General features: G+C 47.2%; 1 protein-coding gene across 4 annotated transcripts in view; it reads right to left on the bottom strand.

Moving 5' to 3' along the window:
• MYH10 (myosin heavy chain 10) overlaps positions 1 to 15,287 on the bottom strand; it is a 955,741-nt gene that overhangs the window by 329,574 nt on the left and 610,880 nt on the right. For all 4 annotated transcript variants that reach the window (XM_069200300.1, XM_069200299.1, XM_069200302.1 and 1 more), the window contains exon 24: positions 590 to 796. In XM_069200300.1, the coding sequence (XP_069056401.1) occupies positions 590 to 796 (207 nt within the window). The remainder of the gene's footprint in view (positions 1 to 589; positions 797 to 15,287) is intronic.

Below are 15,287 nucleotides of genomic sequence, written 5' to 3' on the forward strand. Positions count from 1 at the left end.
CCAGGCAGTTGTAGCACAGTAGCAGCAGCATAGATATGCCCAGAGGTCTTATGTGTGAACAGAGAAAAACGTGGGTACTTGATATGATGGATCAGAGGGGACATGTAAAGATTGAACAATCATGGAGGTAAAATAGACCCTTGTGGAAAACAACAGTCTTGAGTTCTGACTAAGCATATAAATGGAGGAAGTAGTGACCAGGAATGCTATACCAGACAGATAACAGGAGAGCTAGGAGTAACAGTAATTGGTAATCTCTGAACAGTAACAATTTGTTAACAGCTGTACATTTATAGCTTCACTCGACTGCCATTTAGTGATTGGTTTGGAATATTGCAACTTATTTTTCTTCAAAGCCTATTTTGGTTTCAAGTGTGTGATATGTGAATCTTAATCATGGGTCCTTAAACCCAGAAGACACAGGTTCCACTTTAGATTAACTTTTCAGCAGTCCGGTACAAATTCTTGTAAGAAAATATTAAACGCTATATTTAGAAGTTACCATTTGAGATTTCAATTCCAAGGAGGTGGGTGACTGGTATTTACATAGTTAAGCAAGTGCAAAGATCAACCCAAATTAAAAACAAACCTGAACATGGGTCTGCATCTTTTTCTTTTCATTTTGCAGCCCTTGGTTCCGTTCTTCCTCCTCCTCTACCCGGGACTCTAGGTCATGCAGTATCTCCTCCAGTTCTTGCTTTTTGGCTGCAAGGCGGGCTCTCATCTCTTCTGCTTCTGCAAACAGCTCTGTTTCTGCCTGCAGCTGTTCAGCCAGAATGTTTTTCTCCTCTATGAGCTTTAAGGTGGGAAAAGAAAAGATGGCATTTCAATGGCGAATTCACATAATAGAAAATATAAACACTAGCCTAGCAAATGTTTCGTGTGAATATATGCAAGGATGCTACAACAATTCTATCTCCTTATCACAAAGGGAAATAAAATAAAAAAATGAAAAAACAATCATATGAAATAGCTGAAAAAATCCACTAAAACCAAGGCTCAAAGCCAAAAAAATAAGTAAATTATAAATCACCAAAGTAGCCCACAGATCCATAACCCAGAATCAGAATATTAAGCCTAGTGTTACTACATGCATTTCACAGAGTAAGTACTGTAACATTCTAGCAGAATCTGGCAGCTACCGATGAACACATTACTTACATTTGATAAAGCTCAGGTCGATATTCTACCTGTAGACTCTTCACCTTTGTACGTTCCCCAGGTGCTAGACTGTATCTGGAGAATTCTTCCAGCAATACACCCTTGCACCACTAGGAGACGTCGTATGCCTCCATGGTTCCTTCCTGCAACCCTGAAACTGACTCAGCAGTGTCGAATATAAGCAACAACTCTATGTGTTGATGCCAATTTCTTGTGTCCTTTTTCTGTACGGTCAGAAGCAGAGCGTAGAACAAATGGTCTGATACAATGTGTTGATTTTTAACTTTGGACCATTTTGGATGGTAAAGACGCCACTTCGCAGAACAGGGTGGGGTGAGGGCAATGGAGAATCTGCACTCAGATAAAATATCCATCAGAAACCAAAAGTGTGGCTAACAAGGGGATTACATACCCCGGGAAAACTGCTTTGGTAACTGGTTTCTCCCTTCTTGAGTTTCAGGCCTCTACCTTAACAATAAGGCAGCCCCTTTCCCAAGTGTTCCCCCATTTGCTTTTCAAAGGCGGCTTTCAACAGCTCGCTTTTTGGGGCAACACTTGTGGCTTCCTGCAGGGACCCTCTCTCAGCATAGTCTGCTGCTGTATTCTTTTCTAGGAGTCATTTGCATATCTCCCCAGAAGCACAGAGCACTGTCTCAATGAGGAACCCTGTGTTGAGCAGCACACAGGCAGAGGGGATTTAGCGCAACAAAGTGGCAACTTTGTAAAAATCGCACAACATATAAAGTTAACAAAATTTAGACTTGGGCATAATGTAAAGAGTTGTTTGATATCTTACAGTTATCACCTTTAGTTCCAGTCAGAAGTTAGCAGTGCTGCGATGGAAGCTTGCCACTTCACATTAGACTATGGGGCTACTAGCCTCTTCCACAGTAAAAACGACAATTACAGGGGTTTTACTGTTGGAACACGTAAAATGCATGTCTTAGTGGTGACTTTAAAAACTACACTTCCAGTCTACAGTGGAAGGCTAGGAGCCACAGTCGTCTTTTGTCACATCCAGGGAGACATAATCAGTGCTGCTGTCCCTGGGGTGGCCCTCCAAATTACAGGCCATGGGTACGGTCTACTTGGGACTTACAGGCAAGTTAGAATATGCCAACAGGGTACAAACCAATTAAACATACATAGTTTAAGGTTGTTGTGTAGCCATTTTAGTTATAGCTTCGTACACGTTATTTTAGCGAACTAGGCCTGCCGCTGTGCACTTTAACCTAGATACATTTTATTCAGCTTCGTTTATTATTTTAACAATAGCCACATTTGCAGGCTTGTTTTATTTCTCTCTATCTAGCTGTTATTTGCCTAGGTCAGCAACGTGTTCTTAAACAAGACATCTCTTTCACTCTGTGCTTTTCTCAAGGCTGCAGTAAGATAGGTTGCAGGTAACCTGGTAACACTTTGGGGGTCATTCCGACCCTGGTGGTCATAGACCGCCAGGGCCGGGGACTGCGGATGCACCGCCAACAGGCTGTCAGTGCATCCAGGCCAATTCTGACCGCGGCGGTAAAGCCGCGGTCAGAAAAGGGAAACCGGCGGTTTCCCGCCGGTTTTCCCCTGGCCTGAGGAATCCTCCATGGCAGCGCTGCAGGCAGCGCCGCCATGGGGATTCCGACCCCCTTCCTGCCAGCCTGGTTCTGGCGGTTTTGACCGCCAGAACCTTGCTGGCGGGAATGGGTGTTGTGGGGCCCCTGGGGGCCCCACAAAGATTTTCAGTGTCTGCATAGCAGACACTGAAAATCGCGACGGGTGCAACTGCACCCGTCGCACCCTTTCCACTCCGCCGGCTCCATTCGGAGCCGGCATCCTCGTGGAAGGGGGTTTCTCGCTGGGCGGGCGGCCTTCTGGCGGTCACCCGCCTGCCCAGCGGGAAACTCAGAATGACCGCCGCGGTCATTTGACCGCAGTGCAGTCATTCGGCGGCTCCCGCCAGGCGTGCGGTTACCGCCGCGAGTCAGAATGACCCCCTTTGTCTCTAGTGTTCATAGAAACATACACATCCTTTAGTAGGGACATTTTCTCAGAACATCAGCTGTTTTTATTATAGAAACACTTCTCTGTTTCATACACGTTAGTGGGAGATTCCAGCCAGATGACCACAACTGTATGCTGACTGCTTCGCTACAGCTGCTTCTGTAGACTACAGGCCTCTTGCTCAGGTATGAGAGATGATATCTTTCCAGGGGAACCTGAAGGGTAGAACTAGAGCTTAACAAGCTGTGCTTTAACATAGCCTAGGTAGGAATTATTTTAACAACTCTAGTGACAATATTGTATTGTTATTTTTATGCTTTACCCAAATTGTCACAATTTTAATCCTGTCATGCTTTATTGTCCTGGTTATTGCAGTACATGCTTTATTATCTAAGATGCTGTTGCTTCATTAAAACCTTATTGAAATATATACTGCCTCTTATTGTTCTTGTATATGTGAGACTAATGTAACTGAGAGAAACGGATGTGATCTGAGTGACCACGATTTCCCTGAGGAATCAATTGTATCATGCGCTCGGCTGCCCATTCATCCCTGGTCTTGGATAGAGATGAGGCACTGCTAGTTAGCTGGAGCAAAACCTGGATTAGGCCGACAGGTGCCTCCTGTAGTAGGTTAGACTCAGTCCCCCAAAACCAGTAGTCTCATCAGAATAATGAGAGCCTACACGACAAGGTGAGGGCACAGGAACTGAGGTATGGCTTGCAGGCTCCAGTGCACTCTTAAGAGTTGAAAGACCAGCAGCATTAGTCCAAAAACGTAGGGGGTGACTATCAATAAAGAGGCATTTCCATGCATGGCCCCCCCTCCACACAAAAGGTGATGAGCAACACTTATCCTAGTAGTTATCATCCAAGTGGAAGAACCTGGAAAGGTCTGCTGCATTAGCATGGCAGGTTCCAGGCTTTCCCACTGTAAAGTCCATACTCTATAGGGGTGGAAACAATTAGGGTTCTCTCCTCATTTAGCATCAACCACCTGAGTGGCCTGTGGTCAGTCTGTACTCTAAAGGGTCTCCTAAACAGGTAGGGTCCGAGCTTCTTCAGGGAACTAACCACAGCAAAGGCTCCCCTCTCAATGGCACACCAATGTTGTTCTCTGGGGAGGAGTCACCTGCTGATGAAGGTGAACGGGCTCATCCTGGCCCAAATCATTCACTTATGCTAACAATGCATCAGTCCCATGTATAGAGTCATCTGTCTTAACAATGGATTCCTTACTGAAGTGAGGTGCCTCTAGGAAAGGTGTTGAGCCAAAGTTTCTCTGAGGGTGTCAAAAGCCGTTTGACACTGCTCAGTCGAAGTGATTTTTTTTTTTTTTTTTTTTTTTTTTTTTTTACTTGGAGGTAAGTTCAGCCAGTGGTGTCAACCATAACCCTTCACAGACGTCATGTAATACCCAGTTAGGCCAAGAAAGGCCCTGACTTGGGTCTGAGTCTTAGGGGTGTCCCAGGCCATATTTATCTGGATTTTGTGTTTAAGAGGCAGTACATGGCATCCACCAACTGGATGGCCCAAATACAGATACAGCCTTGCCCTCTTTGGCACTTTACTTGCCTTGATAGTCAGGCCTTCTTGCTGCAGGGCCTGAAGCACGTCCTCGAAGCGGACAAGGTGATCCTTCCAGGTGGAAATAAATACTGGTATAACATCAAGATAAGCAGCACTAAAACGTCCCAGACCTGAGAGTACGTTGCTAACAAGCCTCTGGAAGGTGACAGGTGCATTTTTTCAACCAAAGGGCATCACTTTGAATTGGAGGTGGTTTCCAGTGTAGAAAAAGCAGACCTCTCCTTAGCTCCCTGGGTGAAGACTATATGCCATTATCCTGATGGCAGGCCAAAGGTGTTCAGATATTTATCAAATCAAATCATTAACATTTATAAAGCACGCTACTCACCCGTGCGGGTCTCAAGGCGGTAGGGGAAAAAGGGGGGTTATCGCTGCTCGAACAGCCAGGTCTTTAGGAGTCTCCGGAAAGCGGAGTGGTCCTGGGTGGTCCTGAGGCTGGTGGGGAGGGAGTTCCAGGTCTTGGCCGCCAGGAAGGAGAAAGATCTCCCACCCGCCGTGGAGCGGCGGATGCGAGGGACAGCGGCGAGTGCGAGGCCAGAGGAGCGGAGGAGGCGGGTGGGGACGTAGAAGCTGAGGCATCTGTTGAGGTATTCCGGTCCCTTGTCGTGGAGGGCTTTGTGTGCGTGGGTGAGAAGTCCGAAGGTGATCCTTTTGCTGACTGGGAGCCAATGCAGGTGTCTCAGGTGTGCGGAGATGTGGCTGCTGCGGGGTACGTCGAGGATGAGGCGGGCCGAGGCGTTTTGAATGCGTTGCAGGCGATTTTGGAGTTTGGCTGTGGTCCCGGCGTAGAGGGTGTTGCCGTAGTCCAGGCGGCTCGTGACGAGGGCGTGGGTCACGGTTTTTCTGATGTCGGCGGGGATCCAGCGGAAGATCTTGCGGAGCATGCGGAGGGTGAGGAAGCAGGCAGAGGACACTGCGTTGACTTGCTTGGTCATGGTGAGAAGAGGGTCCAAGATGAAGCCGAGGTTGCGGGCGTGGTCTGTGGGGGTCGGTGCGGTGCCGAGGGCCGTGGGCCACCAGGAGTCGTCCCAGGCGGACGGGGTGTTGCAGAGGATGAGGACTTCCGTTTTTTCAGAGTTCAGCTTTAGGCGGCTGAGCCTCATCCAATCTGCGACGTCCTTCATACCCTCTTGTAGGTTGGTCTTGGCGCTGGCGGGGTCCTTGGTGAGGGAGAGTATAAGTTGGGTGTCGTCGGCATAGGAGGTGATGATGATGTTGTGCTTGCGTACGATGTTGGCGAGGGGGCTCATGTAGACATTGAAGAGTGTCGGGCTGAGCGATGAGCCTTGAGGTGCGCCGCAGATGATCTCGGTGGGTTCTGAGCGAAACGGAGGGAGGTAAACTCTTTGGGAACGGTTTGCGAGGAAGGAGGCGATCCAGTCCAGGGCCTGGCCTTGGATCCCGGTGGAGCGGAGGCGGTTGATTAGGTGATTTAGCTGCCTCCAACTTCTCAATGAGCGCATCAGCTTTGCGTATGAGGTGTACATCAGCCTTTGTGATTGCATTTAGGTTTCTGTATAGTTCACATGGACCCCATCTCAGGCTTGGGCACCAGGCCCACTAGACTGGCCCAGGGACTTCTACCCAATATCTTGGCCATCTCAGCCTTAAAACTGGTCTGGAACTGGTCGCATCGATAGATCTTCCTCTTGCTAGGTAAACAGTTGCTGGTGTCACATCATGGATATACCAGGTTGTCAGACCAGAGGTCAAGGAAAACAGTCCTGGCAAACTGACTCCTCATCTATTTGCAGTCCCTTTGCTGCTGGTCTGTTAAGGTGAACGAGAGAACTACTCCTTTCACACTTCCATCTTTGGCATTAAAAGACAATCTCTCCTCCACCTGTTACCATCAGCATAGCGATGTCTGCCCTGTCATGGTATAACTTGAGCATGTTTATAAGGATAACGCGGTGAGGGTTCTGCGGTTACACAAATCAACCAAGTAGGCAACTTCCCCTTTCTTCTGTATGATTGGGTAGGTTGCAATCCATTTTTCATGCAGTGCTCTTGGTGCAAGATCCACACCAACTGCCCTGGTTGGTACTCAGGCTGGAGGATTTCTGGTCCTACCAGTGCTTCACAAGTCGAAAGAGTAGCTGAAAGGGACTAAGCCAACTCATTTTTGGGGGACCTTCCTGTAGGAAAGTACCCTCTTTTTGGCATGGTTACCCCCACTTTTTGCCTGCGGTCAGTGTGTTTTGAATGTGTTCACCGGGATCCTGCTAACCAGGACCCCAGTGACTGTGCTCTCTTCTTCTAAAGTTGGTTGTTCCTGACTTAGTACACCCCACAATTGGCACACTGGTGCCCCCATGTAAGTCCCTATTATATGGTACCTAGGTGGCCAGGGCATTGGGGCACCAGGGGCTAACCATGGGCTGCAGCATGCATTTTGCCACCCATGGGAGCTCATACAATATGTGTCTACAGGCCTGCCATTGCAGCCTGCACTAAAAGGTGCATGCACCCTTTCACAACAGATCACTCCACCAGGTCACTGCAAGTAACCCCTATGGCAGGCCCTCCCAGCCCAGAGGGCAGAGTGCAAGTACCTGTGTGAGAGGGCACCCCTGCATGAGCAGAGGTGCCCCTATGAACTCCAGCTCTATTTTCCTGGACTTCATAAGTGCGGGGGAGCCATTTTACTCGTGTACTGGACACAGGTCACTCCTTGTGCCAAGCTACCTAATGGTAACTCCGAACCTGGGCATGATTGGTATCAAACATGTTGGAATCATACCCCAATACTGTTGCGCGCATTGATTATATGATTCCATGCACTGTGGGGGCTCCTTAGAGAACCCCAAGCTTTGCTCTTACCAGTTTGCAGGGTTTTCCCCGGCAGCCTGCACTGCTGCCATGCCTCAGACTGGTTTCTGTCCTCCTCCTGCTTAACCCGCTCAAGCTCAGGAAAGCAGAACAAAGCATTTGGGAGGCAACACCCTCTCCCTTTGGAAATAGATGTTACATGGCTTGGAAGGGGCAGTCTCCCCAAGCCACTGGTATGCTTTGAAGGGCATAATTGGCGCCCCTCCCTGCATAAACAAGTTTGCACCAGTCCAGGGACCACTGCTCCCTGCTCTGGTGCTTAACTGGATAATGGAAAGGGGAGTGACTACTCCCCTGTCCATCACCACCTCAGGGATGGTGCCCAGAGCTGCTCCAGGTGGCCACTTGATTCTGCTATCTTGAATCCAAGATGGGCAGAGGCCACTGGGAGAAGCTGAGTGGCCAGGTCAGGCAGGTGACATCACAGCCTCCTTCTGATAGGTGGTCGCTCTGCTAGGTGACAAATCCCCCTTTCTGGGCAATTTAGGGTCTCTCTCTTGGGTAGGTCCTCAGATTTGACGTGCAAAATTCCAGCAAGACTCCGCTGCATCGTTTACTTCATCTTCTGGCCACCGAGACTGCAACTGGACTCTCCATGAACCGACAATCTGCAACTCCAGCGACGTCTCCACTTTGCAACATTGTTTCTCCTTCCAGCAACTGCAACCTTTCCCTGGCTGTGCATCCTCTGAGGGAGATGAGTCTTCAGACTGCACCCGAAGGAATCTCCTTTGGAGTGAAGGAGTCACTCTCTCCTGCATCCACAGGCGCCAACATCAATGACGACAGACTGTGTGGATGTTCTCTCCTGCAAAACTGTGCGGATCCTGCAACACAGGTGGTGTCCTGGAGTGGTCCCCTTGGTCCCCTCTACCAGCTGTCCAATGTGGGAGACGGTAAGTCCTTGTCTCTCCTTGCAGGACAGTACCCCTGTGCACCGTGACTCTTGCAGCTACCAAGGGTTGTTGGCTTCTCTTCTGAAGGATCTTCAGGCTCCATGTGGACCCAGCCTCCAGCATTCTTCCCTGCAAAGCACAGTCTCCTGTCTGCTACTCCAGTGATGTGTGACTCCTCTCCAGGTGTGCTGAGAAAGCCGCACAGCGACTCCTGTGCCTGCTGCCTGTGAGTTGCCTGTGGGGGCTGCATCCTCGACTTCTGACTCTCCTCACTGCTGAGGGTCACCAGGGACTCCCCCGGGACCTTTCTGGTCCCCAGCAGGTCTGCAACTTCCTCTGCGACTCTTGCCTATGCCAAGGCTTATTTGTGGTTTTTCCACACCTCTGACCGACTGCAACTCTTCTTCCAATGTGGGACATCGACTGCATTACTCCTGGAACTCTTCTCTAGCTCCTGTGTTGCATACCTGAATCCTGGTACTTACTTTTGGAGGTTCCCAGTTCCTCCAGCTCTCCTCTACAAATGACACTTCTTTGGGTGGGAGACTAACTTTCGCAATCCCGTTACCTAGTATATGGTTTGGTCTCCCCCTAGGGTCTCCATTATTTTCTGTTCTTCCCTGTTTTCTATTGCTTTCTATTGCAATTCCTGACTACTAATGTGTATATAATAGTGTGTTTACTCACCTGCTGGTGGAGTATTGCCTATACAGTATTTTCATATTTGTGTTACCATAATAAAGTACCTTTATTTTTTTAACACTGGGTGGTTCTTTCATGTCTGTAAGAGCTGTGTGACTCAGTGGTATTGCCTAAGCTTTGCATGTCTCCTAGATAAGACTTTGCTGCTCGTCTACAGCTACTGCTAGAGAGCCCTGGCTTCCTTGACACTACCTACACCTCACTAATAGGGGATGCCTGGACCTGGTATAATGTGATAACACCATAGGTGCTCACCACACACCAGGCCAGCTTCGTACACTCCCAGTAGGCAAATAGCAGCCATGTGAGAAGGGCATATCATATCTACCTGAGTTCCTAAGGTAAGCCCAAGATCATGTATTTCATGGTCTTGTTGAACCTCTCAATTAGACCATTACCTCGGGTGATAGGGAGTGGTCAATTTAAGTCACACCACACTGAATCCACATAGCATTCAGATAGGTAGAAAGAAAATGGTGCACCTATGTGAGATCATCTCCTTGGGGAACCCAACTCTGGTGAAGATTCCAAGGAAGGTCCTAGCCACTGCAGGGGAAGTGGCCGTTCTAAGGGGAATAGCCTCTAGATTTCTGGAGGCATGTTCCACTACTACAAAACTACTTCCCTGAGGCTGTTGGGGGAATCTGGGGGACCAATGTCAGTCCACAACCTCTCAAAGGGGGTCCCTACCATTGAAGTGCGATTAGGGGCACCTTTGACTTGCCCCTGACTTGCCACTGGCTTGGCAGGTGACACAGGAGCAACAAAACCTTCCTTAGACATATGGGATCATGAAACATGGTTGAACAGCATCTCCTAGGTCTTGTTTTTCCCCGGGTGTCCAGGTAAGGGGATATTATGGGCCAGGTTAAAGAGGGACTCCCTGTACTTCGGGGGAACACAAATATTCTGGTTGCCCCTAGTTTTGGGACCCATGCTTCACTGTAAAGGAGGCCTTTCTCCCAGTATACTCTATGGGCACCACTGGTATCAACTAGTTCCTGCTTGACAGCTAACTGCCACAGGTCTTCCAGAGTAGGGCACATCCTGTGTCCATTGCTGAGGTCCCCCAGGAAGTGAACCGCTGCTCCCTGGATTTCAGCCAAATCTGGCAAGTTCCAAGAGGAGCAGTTTCTCTCCTTCAGGTACCAGGCCTCCCTCTCGATGGGTTAGGCTCCTTTTTGTCCTATGGACGTTTGGAGGGTGAGTTGCCAGCCTTTCTGTCCCTTTTCTTGGCTCTAGGGATATGGTTTATTTTTTCAGGCTCCAGGATCCCTTGACTTTCCCTCAAGGCTCTCTGTGCTCTTGTGGTTACACAAACCCCATTCAGGCTTCAAGATCATTGCCCAGAAGGCACTCTACCGGGATGGCAGAGGACACAACTACTTTTTTTGTGCCAGCAACTCCTTATTCAAAGTCAACCACAGTCAGGGTGTGACTTTGTGACATTGTCAGCACTGAAAATCTTGTGCTCTACCTTTGGTAGGATCTGGCCTAGGGAGACCAGTTTAGGCAATACCATGGTTACAATGGCACCTTTATCCCTCAGAGCCTTCACCTCCACCCCATTCATTTTGGGACACTGTTGATATTCCCCATACTGGGAGGCCAGTCTGCCAAAGGTTCAATGCTCTCCCCAACCCCATGAACACTAAGATGGCTTTGGTGTACCCTTTGGGATTTCTCGGGGCACTATCCCACCCCATCCCTACACTAGTTAACCCCTAGTAATGGTTACCATTGGGAGCCTTCTTGGTGCACACTGCATCTCACCATCTCAGTCTGGTGTCCTGTCAGATTATAGTCAAAACCCACCCCAGCCTTCAAAGAGCCACACTTCTTTCCTAGGTCCCTCTTCCCTCTTCCCTTGGACTGGGACGTGGCTCTGGACTCCACCCCTTTGGCATCTTTTGGGGACCTGTTGGAATGCTTTTATTTATTAATCTTACACACCCCCTTCTCCTAAAGGGGTGCCTGAACACCTTTTGTCTGGTCATGTCCCAGGGATGTCTTGGAGACCCTGGTACAAACCCACTCAAGAGTCCACTGGATGCTAGTGCAATTCTCGGAATGACAGGTTGTTAAACTGTGCTCCTTGAAAACACAATTGTAGAACTCTTCAAATGTGTCTACTTTGTTGCCCTTGACGCAACCATCTAGTGCCTTTCCTGAAATGTCAACAAAGTCAACCCATGTCTGTGTTGTCCCCTACTGGGTTGTCCTAAGATTCTGCTCATCTCTCCAGAGGTCAAACCGAAGAGATCAACAAGGGCTGCCTTCAAGTGTGAGCAGCTGTCTCATCCTCAAATGTGAGCAGCCTCTCCCAAACAACTACTTGTACTAAGTTCCATAATAGTGCTCCGCAGTGTTGTGTACCCATATTCCTCATTCTGAGAGCTCTTTCATATAAGGCCAGTCACCTCTATAGGTCATCCCCCTGGACATACCTAGGGACAAACCCTTTGGGCAATCTGACACTCATAGGCACCCCTATCAAACTCCAACTACACCTCTGCTGCTACCATCTTCTCTGGGCTTTAAGTCCAGTCCGCCTCTTCTTTCCTCAAGTGACAATCTAGCTCTGGCCTTTCCACCAGATCCAAATCTGCCATTTCCTCCTGAAGGGACCTCTGGCTAGTGATGGAGCCTGCTCTGGAAGCCACCCCTGGCCTTGTGTAAGGGGGTAGGCTCCACCGCTTCATCAACAATACTGTTGCTATCTTTCCTGCTTCCCTGGGGTAGTTCCTTCTCCAGCTTCAGCCCAAGCTTCGAGGGTCTTGAGCAATTCATTTTTCCTGGCTTTGACCCTCATTTTGATCTTTCTGTCTTCGCAAAGTGCCATCAGCTCATAGTAGGTTTTGCTTGTAAAACCCTCCAGGTCAACCCTGGGAGCTGTGGCACTGAAAAGTAAGGCCTGCACCAAGGAAAAAGTATAAAGTATTTAAACAGTTTGAAAACAATTGCAGAAATGAACAAGACACTTATAAAATACAACAAATATTTATAAAAAATAAAACAGATTTTTATATAGTTTTAGACACCGAAACAAAAAAGATTAACCAGAGAGTTCTGGAGATACAGATTTTACAAGGTACAGTAAATATGCACTTTTTACTTAACCGTGTACTAGGTGCGGCAGGTGCAGTCCATGTTGGTGCAGACTTTCTTCCCTGGGAAATTGGAGATGCGTGGCAGTCCTTCTTCCAGCCCAATTGAGATCTGAGTTCAAGGTGCCAGGGGTGCCCTGGTTATGCACCGAAAACGTCCTCTGGGTCAGATGTGGTTGGTAGCCAATGGGCTACCATGTCCGTTCCATCTGATGAACACTTCCTGCAAAGTTTTGCATCTGGGCATCCTAGAATGCGCCATTTTGCTAACTTCCAATATGGCGGGACACTTCTTCTGGATTGTGAAACTCCTGAACCCACTCAAAGGTGTGGCTACCAATGGAGTTACATGATACTGGAAAGAAGTTTGGCAACTGGTTTCCCCTCTCCTACCCAAGTGCCAGCATGCCTACCTCAAAAATATGGCAGCTCCTCTCCCAAATGTTCAAAGGCCCTTCAAAGGAAGCTTCACCTTTGAAGTTTGCACTTTGGGCCAACACCCGTGTGGCTTCCTCCCAGGGCGAGATCACACGTCTCTGCCACAGAGGGGACAATTGTCTTCTTTCCTGGAAGTTGTTTGCACCTCTTCCCAGGAGGGCAGAGAGCTGCCTCTAGGAAAATAAAAACCCTGTGCAGCCGTGAACGGGCACAGGGGATTTACAGCAACAAAGTGGCAACTTTGTAAAAGTTGCATACCTAACAAGTTACATTAATTTCAACTTTGGCAACAAGTCAGGGTTGATGTAACAAGTTGTTTCATACCTTACAGTATCAACTTTAGTAGTCCCAGTCAGAAGTGAGCAGGGCTATGGTGGCAGCCTGCCACTCTGCACTCGCCAATGGGGCTATTAGCCTTTTCCACAGTAAAAACGACAATAACATGGTTTGCACTGTTGGAACACATAAAAAACACATGTTCTACTTTATAATGAACAGCATCCTGCCTTGGGGCTCTCTAGGCCGTTAGGGGTGATTTATGTACACAAAAAAGGAGGACTTGGCTTTGCTATAACTTTAAATAGCAAAATTGAGTTAGCAGCTCGGAAACTGCCCTTCCAGTCTGCAGTAATACAAAACTACAATGGTCCATCCGGAGATTATTTCTCGTCAACAATGTACAATTGATGATCTATACAAGATAAGAAATATATTCTAAAATTGCAGCATAACATAACAAAAACAATAATAAAAAAAACATAAATTACTCCATATACAAAAATATACACTTTTAATTATTCTTTACATAATTCTAAAATTCCTACCACATCAAGACAGAAAAGAGGACAGAAAAATTGTGCAAAAGTAAAGTGCTCATGAATAGAGAATGTAGGATTAAACAACCAATCCACAATATATCTACAAATATTTCAATTTACGAAGCCTGTTGGTTGACCCTTTATACAGTTAAGTCAAACTAATTTCTTCTGGGTCATGTTCCCATAACCTCTATTGTCCTCAACTTGACTTGTCGAACTGGTCTCCAAATTTTCACAGGTCTATAATATATGAATCAGTAACTCTGAAGACTGCGGTCTCTGTTTGTGGAGTGGAACGAATAACTAACACACCGGCCGGGACCCTAAGGAGTAAATGGGATAGTGGTGACTAATGCACCCCCTGGCTCTAAAAAGATGTTGGATATGGAAAAAAATTCATATATTATAGATATCTGAACATTTGGGGACCAGTTTGAAATCTCATGCATTGGAAGTTGGTGTGGATATCACTCCATAGAAGGAAGTGTATGGAACTTTCCTACCTCTGAGTCCCGATGAGCGCCTTTGAGCACGGAATTGGCCTTATTATTGTTATGGGGTCAAAACGTCGACAATAATGTTTTAGCTTGGACTGGTTTATTAAGTCAAGTTGAGGAAAATAGAGATTATGGGAACATGACCCAGAAGAAATGACTATGACTTAACTGTATAAATGGTCAACCAACAGGCTTTGTAAATTGAAATATTTGTAGATATATTGTGGACTGGTTGCTTAATCCTACATTTTCTATTCACGAGTACTTTACTTTTGCTCATTTTTTCTGTCCTCTTTTCTGTCTTGATGTGGTAGGAATTTTAGAATTATGTAAAGAATAATTAAAAGTGTATATTTTCGTATATGGAGTAATTTATGGTTTTATGATTGTTTTTGTTATGTTATGCTGCATGTTTAGAATATATTTCTTATCTTGTATGGATCATTAATTGTACATTATTGACGAGAAATAATCTCCGGATGGACCATTGTAGGTTTATATTATGAGCAACACAGGTCCTTCGGGTTACTATTGGGTTACCCTGCATATATTGTAACATACTTCCAGCCTGCAGTGGCAGACTAGAAGCCATGGTGTTATTTTTGCCACACCCAGGTTGGCATAGTCAGTGCTGCAGTTCCTGGTCTAATCCTCCAAATTAAAGGCCCTGTGTACCTGGGTACCATATAGTAGGGACTTACAGGCAAGTAAGCTTAACACTATTAGGTACAAGCCAATTAAACATACGCCGGTTAAGGTTATGGCACAGACACTGGAGTCTGGTTAGCAGGGCTCAGTGCATTCTGAGTCCAAAAACAAGTAGCATTAGTCCAAAAAATTGGGGGTTATCATACAAAAAGAGGCATTTCTTTACACTAGACAACCATCCAGGGCAGACAGAATCTGGACAAAGGCAGACAAAACCTGGATCAATGTGAGCAATTTGAATTTGTCCTTACACAAAAAGGCAATCAGAAGGCGGAGATCTAAAACAGGATGAAGGTCCCACACCTCCTAAGCACAAGGCAATAGCATGAGTAACAATCCATCCCCACTTCCTAAGCTGGTACACTCCGGTTGGGACTTTTTGGCCAGTAAGGCTTGCACCTTTTGTAGGAAGATGGAGGGATGCGCCTCTGAAAGACACACTGATGTGGGAGGACGTTGTGGTTGGTTGGAGAGAAAAAAGAGGGAATAAAACTGCTAAGTGATCTGACACTCCAGACAGACTGCCATCCTTGGAAAAAATGCTTG

Source organism: Pleurodeles waltl, chromosome 7 (genome assembly GCF_031143425.1).
Source record: "Pleurodeles waltl isolate 20211129_DDA chromosome 7, aPleWal1.hap1.20221129, whole genome shotgun sequence".
Classification (NCBI taxonomy): Eukaryota; Metazoa; Chordata; class Amphibia; order Caudata; family Salamandridae; genus Pleurodeles; species Pleurodeles waltl.